Source organism: Anabrus simplex, chromosome 4 (genome assembly GCF_040414725.1).
Source record: "Anabrus simplex isolate iqAnaSimp1 chromosome 4, ASM4041472v1, whole genome shotgun sequence".
Taxonomy (NCBI): Eukaryota; Metazoa; Arthropoda; class Insecta; order Orthoptera; family Tettigoniidae; genus Anabrus; species Anabrus simplex.
In genome coordinates this window covers 436677024-436695392 of record NC_090268.1, presented here as the reverse complement: position 1 = coordinate 436695392, position 18369 = coordinate 436677024, and the positions used below count along the sequence as shown (strand labels likewise).

At 39.9% G+C, this 18369-nt stretch overlaps 1 protein-coding gene across 1 annotated transcript in view; it reads left to right on the top strand.

Moving 5' to 3' along the window:
* LOC136872322 (integrin alpha-PS3) overlaps positions 1–18369 on the top strand; it is a 238851-nt gene that overhangs the window by 36392 nt on the left and 184090 nt on the right. Inside the window, exon 3 of the mRNA XM_067146136.2 lies at positions 13343–13451. Within this exon, the coding sequence (XP_067002237.2) occupies positions 13343–13451 (109 nt within the window). The remainder of the gene's footprint in view (positions 1–13342; positions 13452–18369) is intronic.

The window sequence follows — 18369 nt, the reverse complement described above, 5'->3', positions numbered from 1 at the left end:
AAATTAATAAATCGTCCAGGTAATTAAAGACATAGCTGAACTTAATGTCAGAGAGAATGGAATTTAACAACCTCGACAACACAGCTGCTCCACAGCTTAGCCCGAACGGGAGTCTGAGGAACTCATACAAGTTCCAGTCGGTGATGAAGGCAGTGAGGGGAATTGATCTCTTCGATAATGGCACTTGGTAATAAGCCTGGTTCAAATCCAGGACAGTGAAAAATTTCGCACCAGAGAACCATCCAAAACAAGTATGTAGGTCGGGTAGGGGAATAGATTGGAGTACAATCTTATTATTTAGAGCCCTATAATCAATCACAGCACGATAACCACCAGAAGGTTTGGGTACCAAGAACACAGGGGACGCATACGGGGAAGTCGAAGGTCTGATCACTCCGTCTTTTTCCATTTGATCAATGATTTTCTTTAATTCCAACATACGGGGTGGGGAAAGGCGATAAGGAGGGGATCGAACAGGCTGCAGGTCTGACAACTCAATGTCATACTCGAGTACGTTGGTCAAGCCTAACTTGCTAGTGAACACATCGGGAAATTCCCTGCAAAGATCACGAATTTGCCGTGCTTCGGCATCTCCTAAATGATTCAGGTCAAGCCGATCGATATCACTAGATTCATCTGACTCAGGGTAACCAGCACACAAAACTTTAGGCAATTTCAAGGGAACGTTAATCAATTCAAATTTCAGGTCAGGAGAAAATTTAAAAAAGAAATTTCGACACTGAGGATCCAAAACGACACCAGCCCAAGATAGAAAATTGGTACCCAGAATAATGTTACATGATAAATTGGATGTCACCAAGCACTTGATCTTCCAAGTGAAATTCCCAATCCTTAACTTGACCTTCACAGTCCCCAAAATATTTAAAAACTGACAATTAGCCGAAACGCATCTTAGATTAGTGGGTTTTATTTCCGGAAGTTTACACGAGGATTTCTTTTGACAATACCAGGCATAATTCATCAAGCATACTGCGCTTCCAGTATCAAGAAGAGCATCTACGGGTTCATTGTTGACTTCGACAAATGTGCACGTGCCAGAGGAGGGGGCATGAGCAGAAATACTATTGCACCTAGGGGGACACACCGGTTTCTTACGAGATTCAGGGTTTACAAACTTAGAATTGGCAGACTTTGCCCTTTCCCTTTCTAGTCATTGAGTACCATTTCTGTCTACCAAGGGGCAATTTCTTTTAACATGCTGTCTAGAGCCACAGGAATAGCAAGCGCCTGGACCACGTCTAACGTCAGGGCAGGAATTTCTTAGATGACTTCGGGACCCACAGTTGTAACATTTACGGGCATTCCCTACTTTAGGTGTTGACGGAAGGACAGGACAATTGGTAGTAGTAGGGGGAGGGAAATTCACAGGTCTGGAGGCATCCCCATGTTTGACATCTTCAGCAAAGGAACAGGCCTCTTCCAATTCTTGGAAGGTAGTAGGGCAACGGGTTAAGGAAAGATAGGAGCGGTACGCAGGAGATATTCCTTTTAAAATTCTAGAGACCATTTCACTTTCTGGCACAGAAATTCTAAAAACCTTGCAAAAGAATCGCAGATCCAGCACATAAGTTAGCAAGTTCTCATGCAGGAACTGGGTCCGGAAACAGTGTTGGGGCACAAGACTTTGGAGAGCAAGAGAGGGAATAAATTTGGAAAGGACAAGTTCATGAAAGGTACCAATCGATAAATTTTTAGAGATAGCTTCAGAAATTTCTCTCTTTAGAATCCCTTCACAATGAGGGAAGAGGGCGCGGAAAATCCCCAAATCATCGACTGAGTACACATTACCAGTCTCGGTCAACTCCACCAAAAACCGTAGGAATCGAATACACTCATCGATAGAATTTACAGAAAAGGACTTCACTCCCCGAAAGACTTCCTTTAAACAGTTAGGCGATGACGCCGAATTTAGCTTAGAGACTAAGGTTTCCAGTAAAGGAGCAGTCACACAGCACTGACCTTGGGCATGGGTCGAGGACACAATTTGGTGGGAAGGGACACTCGGGGTGGGTACAGTAGGGTTAAGTGCAGTAGAAATAGAACAATTCTCCATATCTCTGTTAATCAACAGCAAGTCTAGATCAGAGGTGATGCCAGAAACCACCGTTAACAATCTAGCACATTCTGACACAAAAACAGAATCAGGCTTAATAGATAATAAATCCTGAATTCGACCCGAGTAGTGGTCAGCTCTGGCCCTCAGCCGGTTTACTTGAGCTTTGGACGGAGGCAATTCAATAAACTCTTCGCGAATAATATTAATTTCGTTAAGATTGTCACAGATCAGGTTAAGGTACTCACCCACTCGACTCCTGTCAATAGAAAATACATTAATGGGGACCTGGGAGTTGGCTGATAGCAAGGCAGCACACTCAGCGACAGTACGGGCAGGTTCAAGGCCACGAATTGATAACTCGTACTCCAATTCGGCACGACGCAGGAAGGAGGGGTTCGTAACGGCACGCGCCATGGTAGCAAACATGGAACAAAATAATCAAAAAAAATTACACAAGATCCTTGCACTCCCTTTTACAATAGTTATTGACAATAACACCTTTAGTTTTTTAAGTCTTTGGTTTCCATTCACCAACATTCACTACAGCACTGCGCCAAGCAAGGGTAGGAGGGGAGGAAAATAGGCTCACAAGGCAGAAACAACAGAGATTAGGCAGCAGAGCAACAACAGTGGAACAACAAACAACCACCGCTCTGATACCACTCTAACCGGTCACCACCCTCTAGGACCCCGGAAATATCCCAGCGGTGATGAGGTTAATAACCTTACCCCACCAGTTGAGGGAAAAGAAGGAGATAGGAAAAGAGAGAGAGAGAGGGAGAAAAAGAGAGAGAGAGAGAGAGAGAGAGAGAGAGAGAGACAGAGACACTGGTGTGAAGGTTGCTATTGTGTCCGCCCCAAGAGGGTAGTTTAAGCGAACACAAGAGAAAACAAGGGCGAAAAAGAAGCAACAAGTCACAGTACATCAAAAAATTCCAAGGATAAAAACGGCACCAGCCAACAACATGATACTAAAATTACCCAAAGGAAGAAAAAGAGACACTTACCCAAAACGTGGAGGAAAAGCGACTTAAGGTCCGTGGACAACCAAACAAGAAAATAGTTGCAGCGCTGCACCAAATGTGGTAAATGAAAACCAACTTTTAAGTGATATGAAAAAGGAAACTTTAATAGACATTTAAATGAGAGGTAACATTTCAAGATAATATTAGGAGTGGACCTAGGTTCATTATTAATTCAGAAAATACTTTGAACCATATTGTTTAAAAGAAAGTAAATACTTGACTAACAATAATTGGATTAACCTGCAAGAAATTAATATGATTAATAAATAAATACCCAATGAGGCAGCTTTAAAAAAGAAAATGCAGACTCCATTTAACCAAATAAAGGAACTAAATCGTAAAAATCAACAAGGAAAAAAAACAACAGTGACCTCCATACCGTCAAACAAGGTAATTAAATATTGATTTAAGTGTGATCGATCACGCGTTTAAGAAAAAAAAACAAATACCATGTTTAGTAAACAAACCCTAGTCCCATGACCTTTAGGCCGGTTGCCTTTTAACTTTACCACAATTCGTTCCAATTTCTACCAAGGACAATTTCCAAGGGCACACGAAATTAAAGGAAGGAGTTACACTTTTCGCCCAGCCGAAGAACGAGACGAAACGACCAAAGGTAGGCCGAAATAAATCACTTAATATGAAGTAAATGCCAACGATACCAGGCAACAAAAATATCTTCATCCCACAAGAACACATCAACCAACAACAACCGCGGTAAAACAAAACCCCACAACAATTACCCAAACACACGTTGCCATAGTAACGGACAAAACAAAGCACGGTCTACAAAAGAGAAGAAACCAACGGTTTAAACTCAAAAATAAAACAGAGATCCCGGAAACAATGCAAAAAGAACAAAAAGGAGGAATAAAACCCAAAAGGCAAGGAACCCGAAGGAAAGCTAACCCCGCTACCTTGGAAACTGCGCCTTGGTTCACACCTTATTGTACAATCAAGTGCAAAAAAAACTTTTACAGAATTTTACGATAAACATACAATTTTTTTCCACCGTGCGAACTGCATTCTAAAATGACTAATTGCCGAAACCGTTTCCTAATGTTCACAGACGCACACGATATCCAGCACAATTTTCGAAGAGGAAGTCTTAATCCAAATATTATTATTATTATTATTACAGTTATCTTGAAGTACGCCGAAACACATAAATCTTCTTGCTTCCCCAGAAATACTTTAATCCAAAACAGTTACATACCTTTGAGTCCAGAAAAATTGAGAAGTTCAAACCTTGGCCATTGTTATTGAAGACCGGCAACCACGAGGCCGTGAACTAAAGTTGTTCACCAAGGATCCTGGGGATTATCGTAGCAAAAACATAATCCAGTGAAACAGTAGGAGGCCAGCAACTAATAGAGTAAGGGATAATCCCTCTTAAGTTGGTTTCATGGGGGTTTCAGCACCACCATCCGCCGCATAGCGGAACACTCACATACACGTCTATCCATGGCGGCTACAGGACGCCGACTCACTTCGGCAAGCAAACGAGGAGCAGGCCAGTTTTGCCAGGTAGGAGGATTGCGCATGCGCGACCAACCAGAGCTAGGAGAACGCCGCGTGGCTTATATTAGCATAAAACGGGAAGTCGAGCATTGAATTGACACAGATATTCTAGGGCTCACAGGCCAGTTCAAAATGTTTATAGGAGGGAGGCTCACATTATTTAATATCGTCTCAGCGCAATATTTTTCTAAAGCATGCGAGTAAAAAAAATTACAATATGTATCGTATCTGTAATACATTATACAAATCTCATGTTGCATATATCTTGGTGAGTATAGCGAGGCTTGCTCGTGTCTTAGGAGCTTCAGCGGAGCTGTCGACATAGCGAGAAATGTATGCGCGCGCAGGTTTCTTCTCTCCAAGGCCGGTTGCAAGCTGTCACGTTTGTAATGTGTAGTTGGAAGATCTGGTGTGAGAGCTACAGATCTAGTGTGTTGTGTCAGTGAGTAGTGTACTGTATGTTCCGGATCATCTATTCTGAATGATTTGACGTGCTGCAATGGGTTCCGAACCGTGCATTATTGACAGCTTGTTATCAAATCCATTTTCTCGGAGGACTATCCAAGAGAAAACAGACATTATTAAGAATGGCAGGTCCTGACCGGCGCTGCCAGATTTAAAGACACAGCACAGGGAGAAAAATAGAGAATATGTAGGTTCGTTCTCTGTATCTCAATATAATAATACGCACTGGTCGACAGGGTCCAAGAAACTGAATAGAGTGTTTTGCTGACCGTGTTTACTATCTGCTGATAACGGTGTATGGTGTAAAAGTGGCTTTGACGATTTTAACACCTTGACACTGTCCATTACAAGATATGAGAAATCTGCAAACCGTGTGAAGTGTTTCTTGCAGCTTTGGGCATACAAGGATCGACCACCAGCTGGATGAACAGAAACGCATCAGTGACCAACTTCATAATGAAAAGGTAAAGAAAAATCGTGACATACTTAAACGACTGATCGATGCAGTGTTTTTAGCAAAACAAGAACTACCATTTCGCGGGCATGACGAGTCTGCAACTTCCGTAAACAGAGGGTATTACATCGAACTTCTACAAATTATAAGTGAGTATGATCCTCTTCTGGCAGCTCATCTGAAAGACTCCACCATTTTAAAGGGACCTCATCTGCAATCCAAAATGATTTAATAGCAGAAATAAGTCCAGTAATTGTGAGAAGAATAAAGGAGGAGCTTAAACAAGCAACTTTTGTGGCAATAATGTTGGACAAAACGTCCTATATTATTAATAAGTCACAACTCTCTACTTTACTCAGTTTTGTAGATGAAAGTGGTGAAATTCAAGGGAAGTTTCTTGGTTTTGCTGACGTTAGTAAATATCGCACTGCTGGAGTCCTCTTAAATCATGTTCGTGCTATTTTAAAAGAGTTCAGTTGTGAGGAAAAGATTGTGGCTCAAACATATGACGGTGCTGCTGTCTTAGCCGGTCATGTGAATGGGCTTAATAAACTACTTCAAGACCAGTCTCCATATGCGACATTTGTTCATTGTTATAGCCACCTATTGAATATAACACTACAGCAGTCTATTTCAAAAATGAAAGAATATACAATTTTCTTCCAAACAATGTCAGGACTGCTTTTTTTTTTCAAAGTCTACAAAGAGAACAGCTGCTCTTCGAGATTTTGTTCAGAAGAAGTTGCCAACAGTAGCACCAAAGACATGGAATTTTACTTCACGTCTTATTAATACTGTGAAGGAATATTATGATACGCTGGTGAAATTCTTTCAACATGTACAGGATACTTCAGACGACTGGGATGAAGAAACTACATTGAAAGCACAAGGATTTTTGTTCTTCTTACTTAAGTTCAACACTAGATTTCTGCTGGCAGTGTTCTCCAAGATTTTTTTCATTCTCCGATACTGTGTTCAATATTTTACAAACAAAAAGTCTGGATATTCAGTACTGTGGCAAGAAGGTTGAGGAGCTCTTTTTAAATATCCAGTCTATGAGAGATGAAGATTTTGCTGGTTTGTATGGACATGTTGATACTGAAATTGATGTTTATGGAGGACAGCCGTGCTCTTAAAATCGAAGAATTAGTGATGAACCAGAAAAATCAAAATACAAGCGTCTATTCAATGAAATTATTGACAATGTACTTGTCCAAATAGGAGAGCGTTTTAAATGCATAAAGAAATTTGTGTTCTTCTCGCTGTTGGATTGAGATTTGTTTGAGAAGCACAGAAATAGGTTTCCAGACAGTGATGTTACTGTCTAGACCTAAGGGTCATTTTTCGACATTGTTCACTTAAAAATCGAATTAAGTGTGATGTATTCATCTTCTGATTTTAGACTTAATGCAGTTTATGCATACTAATAAACTGTACATGGGTATGCCAGAAATTTTCAAGCTCATCAAACTTGTACCAACAATTCCTGCTACTAGATCATCTGCAGAACGTTCTTTTCCAACACTGAGGCGCATTACTACATATTGCAGATCGACTCAAGGTCAGGAGAGGCTATCATCATTAGCTATGTTGTCGATTGAAAAAGGATTGCTTACAAAAATTAGATTACAGTCCTCTTTCTATGATGATGTTATTGATGGTTTTGATAAAGAGAAGCCGCAGAGTAGAGTTTGTTTTCAAGTGGGAAGATCTAATAAATAGTTGCAATTTTTCTGTGTACATAGTTTGACGTTTACTTGTTTAAATAATATAATCACTGGCCTGTCATGATTTGTTAATAATTATAAAATGTGTCTGATTGTTATTCTTTTGGCCATTTTGAAGGTGTGACGTAACCAGTTCATGCATGTTCATGTAACCGATGATTAAAATGTTCATATGATTTAGCGATTATTGGGTTTATAAATTTTATTCATTCAGAACTCTGCATGTCCCACCCCATCAACTTTCACAAATGGAAGAGCAAGCCTGACATTCATGACCAGCATTCGCCCCTGCTGCCCTTCCCATATTAACTCATTTGCCGTTTGTTGTTCATGCTTCATGTCGTTCGCATTACCTTCCCAATTGACATTTGGTAAATTGAGATCACCTACTGCTATCACATTCCTTTCCATTTCATTTCCAACAAAGCTGATTATCTTATCAAATAATTCTTAATCAGCGTCAGTGCTACCCTTTCCCGGTCTGACACTCCAAATACATCAAATTGACTATTAACTTTAGAGTTGAGCCTTACACCCAGAATTTCATGTTTTTCATCCTTAACTTTTTCGTAGCTTACAAATTCTTCTTTCACCAGAATGAATACTCCCGCTCCTACCATTCCGATCCTATCTCTACGATACACACTCCAGTTCCGTGAGAATATTTCTGCATCCATTATATCATTTCTCAGCCATGATTCAACTCCTATTACAATGTCTGGTAAATATATATCTATTAAATTACTTAATTCGATTCCTTTGTTTACAATGCTTCTATAGCTGAGCACTAACATTTTTATGTCGTCCCTACTTGATTTCCAATTTCCTGTCCGCTCCCTAGGCCACCCCGTTTCCCTGAATGTACCTGCCTATAACCCTTCTAAACAAGTTTCCCAACTTACCTGTACCACTGCGGTTTAAGTGAAGGCCATCTGAGCGCAGATCCCTGTCTCCTACCCACCCATTACGATCTAGAAATCTCACTCCCAGTTTTCCACATACCCTCTCCATTATCTCATTTAAATCCCCAATCACCCTCCAGTCAGTATCCCTCCTACACAGTATTTCACTGATAACAATCCCCGCTTCCTTAAACTCCATCCGTACTGCATTTACCAGATCCCACACATCCCCAACTATGTTGGTACTTATACCTGCTTGCCTTACGTTGTTAGTACCAACGTGAAACACTACCACCTTCTCCTTTCCCTCTTCCTTCTCTTCTACTTTTCTCAACATCTGCCTCAACCTAATTCCTGGATAACAATCTACCCTGGTTCCCTTTCCTCCACACACACTTTCCCCCACATGCCTAACGATGGAATCTCCCACGACCAGAGCCTCAACCGTACCCACCTCATTTGATCCCCTCCCCTCCTGGTCAGCTCTATCTTCTCTCACTGCTGCAGAAGCTACTTCCTCCTCCCTTTTCTCCCTCCCATGACCCTGTTCCACCTGCCTTTTCCTTTCCACTACACTACATTTCCCTTTCCTACCTTTTCCCTTCCTCCTGCTTCCACACATCTCAGCAACAGTTCTCTTTTCCTCATCTTCCCTCGGTTGTTCTACCTTCAGTGACTCGTACCGATTTCTCACAGACACCTGTCCTGAATTCTGGTCCTGAACCGAGCCCTTAGCCTGCAATCTCCTTTCCCTTAAAACATTAGACCACCTGTCTTCTATAATTCCCCCATTTCCTTCCCATCCCTCCTTTACACCTACTGTATCTTGTACATTATTTGAGGGAGGTCTAATTTCCTTCCTGTTCTCAGAGAGAATCCTAATTATCTCCCTCAAACTCTCCAACTCCTCCTTCATACTCCTTAATGCATGGCCACACCCACAGTTGCCACACTTGCAATGAGTTCGGTTTTTGCGACACCACCTGGAAGATTTCCTTTTACGTTGAGAATATTTTCAAAATATTCCCTCCACCTGTCCAGTGATTCCCTGGGATCTATTATGAGTTCACCTGAATTTTATTAAAATAAGTTGTATTAAAATACGTTTTTGTTTATGGTTTACAATACAGGTTAGGTTAGGTTGATAACGAAATTTTCTTCCATTTCAACTGATCCTCAGTGTGCCAGAAACGTATCATATAATAGAGAAGGTAACGTCGATTTCCTTTTCGGAGGAGTTCTTGCAGATTTTTCTTGCTTCTTAGACATGCTAACATCGCTAATGCTTTGCGACAGAAAGGGTGGCAAATGCACGAAGAAATACCATGCGTTTCCACAGATGGGTCGACTATAAGAGTTGATAATAGTGCACTTTCTAACATCTCTAGGTAGAGCATAATTATTGACCCTTCTGTCCTATTCGAGGTTGATCTCCAACAAGCTGAGGAAGTGGTTAAAGAAAAGAAAGCTATCTATTAACCTATTTATTATTTCAAAGACAGAGATAAGCTAAAATGCGTTGATGTAATAGGTCTTCTAATAGGAGCACGAGATGTTATACCTCGATTTTTTTTAGGAATTTCGAAAAAATATCACATTCCAACTTCTGTACGAGATGAGATAGTCACCATACTACTAAAGAAGAGTTGTCAAATTCTGAATCACCCCCTTCATCCACACCTCTAGGTGTTGTTTGAAATTTATATCATGTACTCTGGTCCAAAAAAATATCCCCGCAACGTATAATGGCCCAATATTTCAATATCAACCTCATTTTCTAACAGACTTGCATTAGTACCAGCATTTTCGTGCTATCAGTTTATTTACTATGAAGTTAAGACACACTTCAAGTGGTATTTGTTATTAAAAGCTCAGTTTTGATAGGTTAATTGGAGTAATGTGAATGATAAGATTTATCTTGATATTGGCCGTATTCACGGTACCAGCTTCCGAGGCACATTCAAATACGGCGCCTAGGAGACATTACAACATTTGGTCATAAGATGGCACGCACATGCCTGAAGTTGACAAAATTCCCGCCATATACCTCTAGTTATACCTCCGTCTGACTTCTTATCAGTTGTTCTTCGGTAAGCTGTAAAATGAGAAACCAATCTGATAAGTTTTTAGAGAGCTATTGTTCTGTTTCTCAATAGATAGAATTGTGTTCCCATAGCTTACTGGATTTTGAGAGAATTTAAGATGGATATTTGTTTTTTTAGGTTATGGGGGGGGGGAAGAAAGACCTATCTCAAAGGAAGCATGACATGATTATTTCATTCAGTTCCCAAGGAATATCCAACAGCGTAATTGCTAGGAGGTTATTCATTGGCCATAAAACAGTGGGTAATGTTTTAAAGAAACAAAAAGAGACAGGGATGACAAGTTTGAGGGATACATATGGTCGCAAGAAGAATGCCCAAGATTGTGCAGGGCGCTGAAAGCAATAGCGAAACAAGGACGAATATTGAGTTCCAGACAGTTTTCGTGCAAGTTGCAACATGATCTATGGCTCGTTCCACGTTAAGAAAACAGTATTGCTCTTACGGATCTACAACGAGTGAACACACCCCCTCTGAGACACCCATAATTCCTCGTGATTAAGAGATATTATACTGTACTTTGTAATGTATTATGAAAGATAGATAAAAAGGATGAGGCATTTTTACTCTGAGATATTAAAATAACTATATAACATTTTATTTTTCATATATACATTCGTAGGGAGGATGTACAATGGCGGGAACAGCCATCGCTTCGTTGCCTTACTTCATTTGTCTTCCATGTTGCTCTGGTACAAGCATCTGTGAACCGCGGGCAGCTCACTTCTGTAGTGAAGTCACGTACAATGTTTCTTTATTGCATGTATGTTTTAGGCTGTAAATCAGTGCGTACTTGTCTTCTGTCATACGTAGTAATCTTCGGTTGAGTGAGACCATAAATTTGTCTAATGGCAGATATTTTACTTTGGTTGTATATTGCATAGTATGTGTGTGTGTTGTATTATTTTCGTACTGTTCAGAAATTGTTACTGAAGATTTTGATGCCGCGGTGTGCAGCGATAAGTCATGGCATAACTTGTACTGATACAAAAATTTGTCATGTGTTTTGTTTGTGTTTGGTTTTGTTATTTAGCTGTACTTTCTTAAGCGTATTTTAATTACCGCTGTTTTCTTTAAGACCACATTTAATTTTTACTATTGTCTTTTGTTAAGTGATACGACAGCGCAGTAGTACCCCGCGTTACCTGGTGAATAATAATAATAATAGTAATAATAATAATAATAATAATAATAATAATAATAATAATAATAATAATAATAATAGTTTTACGTCCCATTAACTACTTTTACGGATTTCGGAGAAGCCGAGGTGCCAGAATTTTGTCCCGCAGGAGTTTTTGCGTGCCAGTAAATCTACAGACACGAGGCTGAAGTATTTGAGCGCCTTCATATAGCACTGGACTGAGCCAGGATCGAATCTGCCAAGTTGGGGTCAGAAGACCAGCGCCTCAACAGTCTGAGCCACTCAGCCCGTCTGGGGAAATTTATTATATGCATCTTTCACCCTTCGAGCTCATAAAAATATGATTTGTCTATTTTCTCCGCCGATTTACCATACACTTCAATGCGGAGGTTTTTTATGTGCCGTAGTTTATCTCTGATTCTGTACAAACCAAAAATAGCCCCTGTAAACTCCCCGTCCCCTTTCGTTCATACAAATTATTTGAAGCTTAGTTTATTCCGCTTGTTATCTTGAAGTTAAATATTGAATTTCACAGATTTATGTTCACCGTTTACCCGTGATTGTGTTGCGCAGAGCCGTTCGATATGGCAACCCTGTTGTCATAAGAGCAATACTGTTTTCTTGACGTGGCTTGAACCATAGGTCATTCCGTTTCACACCAAACAGTGTTAAGACGTCTCTCAGATATGAACATTAAAAAGAAAAAGCATGCAAAGAAGCCCCTCCTGACAAAAGAGCATATCCAAGACGGAAAAAAAATTGTTGAGATGTATGAAAATTGGACAACTGAGGATTGGTGTAGGTTGATTTTTCCAAACGAAAAAAAATAATGTGTTCGGTAATGATGGTGGTGTAAAACTGTGGATCGAGCCCGGAGAGAAGTTAAAGGAGGAATGTGTTGTGGAAACTAAGAAATTATAGTGAAAGTGGGAAGCAGTAACTTCCAAAGTGGTGGGAAGAATTAAAGTTTGCACGGGTTCAATCAATGGAACGGCATTCTGTGACATCATTAAGAAGGAAGTTTTGAATACTGCTAGCGACCATTTTAGTGGTGCAAACCTAGGACCGTTCATTTTCCAAGACGACAAAGCCAGTTGTCACCGATCCAGGGTTGTCCAGCAATGTGTCTCAGATCTCGGCATTCAGCGATTATGGTGGGCCGCAAATTCACCCGATATGAACCCCATTGAGAATTTATGGGCTATTGTGTCTGAAAAACTCAGGAAATATCGTTACATTACCAGAAAAGAATTAATTGAAAAAATTGTTGAAGTGTGGTATCATCAAATTGAGCCTGCTACTTGCGAAAAACTTGTTCAGTCAATGCCACAAAGAGTACAAGCCCTCAAAAAAGGCTAAAGGTGGTCACACAAAGTACTGAAGCATGTCAAATATATTTTAGAAATCCTGTATATTGCTATTCTGAAATAAAACATTCAAATTCTTTCTCAATACTCCCTTAAAATATGTTTTTCCTTAAAACATGCAGGTGGGGATATTTTTTTGGACCAGAGTGTATTATTATATTTTAATATCGCAATTATAATTTTAATATGAATTATCATTGCCACGTAAGTATACTGAGTCCTTTGGGGCTCTCTCTATTGTGAAGCAGTGTTGTAAATAAATAAAAAATGTGCTTTATTTATACTCGCAAATGTAACAGCAGTGATTTTCACAACACCGCAAGTCACGAGGAAAAACATGCTAACACGCGAGATGAATGGTAACTGTATGACGTCGTATCTCCGAATAGGGTCCCTAAAGTGGATAGATAGCGATACTGAAACGAACCCAATAGTTATAAAATCACTACGTTCAGTTTTGATAGGGGAGAAATAGTAAGGTTGTTCCCCTATTGTGTGCGCTTACATGGCGTATAGTTCACTTGAATTGTTGTAATGATTGTTATTCTCACTCCACAGGACGGTGTACTTCGAGAAAAATTCAAAATTTCTGGAGAGGATGAGAACGGAGCGCGATTTGGGATGTCCATTTCATCAATAGGAGACATCAATAAGGACGGATACGTTGGTAAGTGTTTCACTATATCCTCATACCGAATGCAACAAAATTCGATATGCAAACTTCGGGAGATAGTAGATGAGATCAAAACAAATATATTTTATTTAAAAACCATAGATCACAAATTGATAATTGAGGCAGGCCTACTTCTTGGCATGATTGGGAGTTAAACTCTCTCATTTCAGTACAATTTATTCTGGGTGATTTCCGACAAAAGAGTAGGTAAGGGTGTATTCTGCCCAAAGGCAGGTCCGAACCTCCGCAGAGGTGTACCTGAGCCGGAGTTTACGTACGGTAGGGTGGCCAGTTCCTTTCCGCTCCTCCATTCCCTTACCCCCCACCAACAGCGCGTGGCAACATATCCAAATCTTGACCACGCCCAATGTTGCTTAACTTCGGAGATCTCACGGGATCTGGTGTTTCAACACGGCTACGGCCGTTGGCCGACAAAAGAGTAGTGTTACGAAAATGTTGCAAATTTTGGATAATGAGACGAGCTGCTCGACTAAGTGGTATGTCCCGAACTGTCAGTGGAGAGAATACGTGGGATGACATTAGTAACTGAATAAGCTTTAACTGAGTTTTTAAAAATTGGGAAGACCATAATATGAAGATAAATTTTTAATTGAACAGGGCAAATTGGGGAAAATATTCGTTTGTAGGAAGAGTAATCGGGGATTGTAATAATTTACTAAGAGAGATGGGCGATACATTTTCAAGTTCTTTGAAATCAGTTAATAATGATGATGGCGTGTGGCCTCCGGAGAGGCCTGGTGCAGGTCTTTTGATTTGATTCCCATAGGCGACCTGCGCGTCGTGATGAGGATGCAATGATGATGAAGACGGCACATACACCCAGTCCCCGTGCCATCTGTCACCTGGATGAATAAAGTTAGTATAATACCCTTCCACTCAACTCCTTGGGTGGCATTTTTCCTGTAAAATAATATTTTTCAAGGTTCGCTCCATCTGCCATGATTGTATGACCAAAGAAGAAGTCATTTAATCATGCGGGATGACAAAAGATCAGTGATGGTGAGCTCTTGTATGACGGAGTCATTTGTTCTTCTTTCAGTGATAAATAATGGTGATGAATTGTATTTCGTTATTAAGTGTGACACCCGCAGTAATACAAGCTCATTCTCCAGACCTCGCACCACTTGAATATCGTGTGTATGATACTCTCGTCGCTGCAGCTGCTTACTCTCCATAGCATGTAGAGTAAATCATTTTCTACGCTAGCGTGCTCTAACTCAGGCAGTTTTCAGCTGCTTACTCTCTATAGCATGTAGAGTAAATCATTTTCTACGCTAGCTTGCTCTGACACATGCAGTTTTCAGCTGCTTACTCTCTATAGCATGTAGAGTAAATCATTTTCTACGCTAGCTTGCTCTAACACAGGCAGTTTTCAGCTGCTTACTCTCTATAGCATGTAGAGTAAATTATTTTCTACGCTAGCTTGCTCTAACACATGCAGTTTTCAGCTGCTTACTCTCTATAGCATGTAGAGTAAATCACTTTCTACGCTAGCTTGCTCCAACACATGCAGTTTTCAGCTGCTTACTCTCTATAGCATGTAGAGTAAATCATTTTCTATGCTAGCTTGCTCTAACACATGCAGTTTTCAGCAACGCGGGGATAGGGAATTAATACGACGTGTAAGGTAATTGTAGTTATCTTAATGTTAACCTGGTGTTAACAGGAGGAACCACTGAAACCCATTGTTTCAGATGGTGGAGTGGGATCTACCGTTGTCCCCATACAAACGTACAGCTGCAAGACGCTCACGAGCTGCTCGGCTAAGTAGTTCGTTCCGAGCAGTCAGTGGAGAGATGGCGTGGAATGACAATAGTAGACGAATAAACATGAGTGGAGCTCCTTAACTTAGGACAAATCATTATTAAGAGGGGAATTGCTCAACGCAGTTTTAGTGAATCATAAATGATATGAGTAAATAACTGGAATCAGAGATAAGGCCTCTTGCGGATGATGTTATTCTGTACAGAGTAATAAATAAGTTACAAGATTGTGAGCAACTGCAAAAAGACCTTGGAAATGTTGTGAGGTGGACAGCAGGCAACGGTATGATGATAAATGGTGTTAAAAATCAGTTTGTGAGTTACACAAATGGGGAAAGTCCCCCCAGTTTAAATTACTGCGTTGATGGGGTGAAAGTTCCTTGTAAGGATCACTGTAAATACTTAGGTGTTGATATAAAGTTAGATCTTCATTTGGGTAATCACATAAACGGGATTGTAAATAAAAGGTACAGGTCTCTTCATGTGGTTATGAATTTATTTAGAGGTTGTAGAAAGGATATGAAGGAGAGGGCATGTAAATCTCTGGTAAGAGTGGTCGTGGTGGTGGTGATTATTGTTTTAAGAGGAAGTACAACTAGGCAACCATCCTCTATATAACACTAATAAGAGGGAAAAATGGAAGGGATCCGATACTTCGAAAAATAAAGATATCGGCCAAAGGAAGACAAGGCCACGAAAGGCGTGAAAATGAAAGAACCCCTAGCGCTCGCAAACCTAATAGCGTTGGGGTCAGAAAAGAACAAGAGTTGATCAAGGGAGGTCGGATAGCATAAACGAAAGTGAGGAGCCTGGCACAAGTAAGTGGAAGCAATGCCAGGACTCAGCTAAGGGCCCTGTGGTCGCCAATCCACGCTCCAAAGTTCAGAGCCCCTGGGGCCTCTTCTATTCCCCTCTTACGGTAGGCAGGGGATACAGTGGGTATTATTCTACTCCCCCCACCCACAGGGGGAGACTCTGGTAAGACCCGAACTAGAGTATGGTTCCAGAGTATGAGTTTCTCACCAGGATCACTTCATTCGAGAACTGGAAAAAATCCAAAGGAAAGGAGCTCGATTTGTTGTGGGTGATTTCTGCCAAAAGAGTAGCGTTACGAAAATTTTGCTAAGTTTGGGCTGGGAACACTTGAGAGAAAAGACACGAGCTGGTCGACTAAGTGGTATGTTCCAAGCTGTCAGTGGAGAGATGGCGTGGAATGACATTATTGTGTTTAAAAGTAGGAAAGATCACAATATGAAGATGAAGTTGGAATTCAAGAAGACAAACTGGGGCAAATATTCGTTTATAGGAAGGGGAGTTAGCGATTGGTATAACTTACCAAGAGAGATGTTCAATAAATTTCTAATTTCTTTGCAATCATTTAAGAAAAGGCTAGGTAAACAACAGATAGGGAATCTGCCACCTGGGAGACAGCGCTACTTGCAGATCAATTGATTGATTGATTGATTGATTGATTGATTGATTGATTGATTGATTGATTGATTGATTGATTGATTGATTGATTGATTGATTGATTGATTGATTGATTGATTGATTGATTGATTGATTGATTGATTGATTGATTGATTGATTGATTGATTGATTGATTGATTGATTGATTGATTGATTGATTGATTGATTGATTGATTGATTGATTGATTGATTGATTGATTGATTGATTGATTGATTGATTGATTGATTGATTGATTGATTGATTGATTGATTGATTGATTGATTGATTGATTGATTGATTGATTGATTGATTGATTGATTGATTGATTGATTGATTGATTGATTGATTGATTGATTGATTGATTGATTGATTGATTGATTGATTGATTGATTGATTGATTGATTGATTGATTGATTGATTGATTGATTGATTGATTGATTGATTGATTGATTGATTGATTGATTGATTGATTGATTGATTGATTGATTGATTGATTGATTGATTGATTGATTGATTGATTGATTGATTGATAAGGTGGTAAAACGACAGACTTCAAACTCCCATAATGCTAACACCGTCAGTGTCAGGAAACATATTTTTCAAGACTAAATAATTTGCAGCTGACCATCCAGAATCACAGGGGAGGACTGTCGACTACCAGTGTGATCGTGTTGCACGATAATGCCAGTCCTCACCACCCTAGGATAACAGATGAACAGTTGCCATTCAGAAATCTTTGACTATCCACCGTACAGTGTGGACCTGATCTCTGGAAGCTGTGATCTATTCCCGCAGATAAAAACCTGCTTGTGTGAAATGCAATTTGAAACAGAGTTCTCTCTGTAGATAAAGTTTGGACCAACTGTCTCCCAAATGTAAACACGTAGCCAGTTCACTCTGTACTGTCTTGTTTTATTCCTTTGCGTAGTGACCCATGTCTTGTCGCAATCTTGACATAGATACGCTACTCTTGCCACTCACCTTCTCCGCAAATCACATCACGGGTAGAAATCTCTCTGGCCAGAGAGACGGCGTTACCGTCTAGGAGGCCCGCCATATTGTTTCCTCATTTACTTCACAGATGTTGTGGTAATGTTGAGAATCTTCTGTTGATGCAAGTGTAATGGACTAGTATTACTTAGAAACAATTCTCTAAACCCATGGGTAAACTGCAGAAATATAGAGCACGATTAGTAGGTATTATTATTATTATTATTATTATTATTATTATTATTATTATTATGAATGTAGTTAGGTACAGACTTTATTTGCTATAAATCGTGATCTATTATCTGTGTGTTGTATGATCAGTCTTGTGTAACAAAACATGTAGGGTTATGTCACGACACGTCTGCTGTATGTATATTAATATGACTTTATTTAATGTAAGAACACGTAATTAATAGTATATAAATTATTATTACCTGTAAATATGATGTATAAATCCAATGTAATGTTGTGCAACAGAGGGTAATAGTCCAGAACAATGCATTATGTCCCTAGAGCTGTATAGAAAATTCCATTCATTGTACATAGGCAATTGGAGACTCGAGAATTCGAGAAAACATATTGTGTCGTACTTTTCTAGAATCCTGGTCACGCAATGTACAACCTGTGACAATAAAGTTCGGTGAATTAAGTCAGAACGGTCGATCCGGCAACACTGGCGACACGCAAC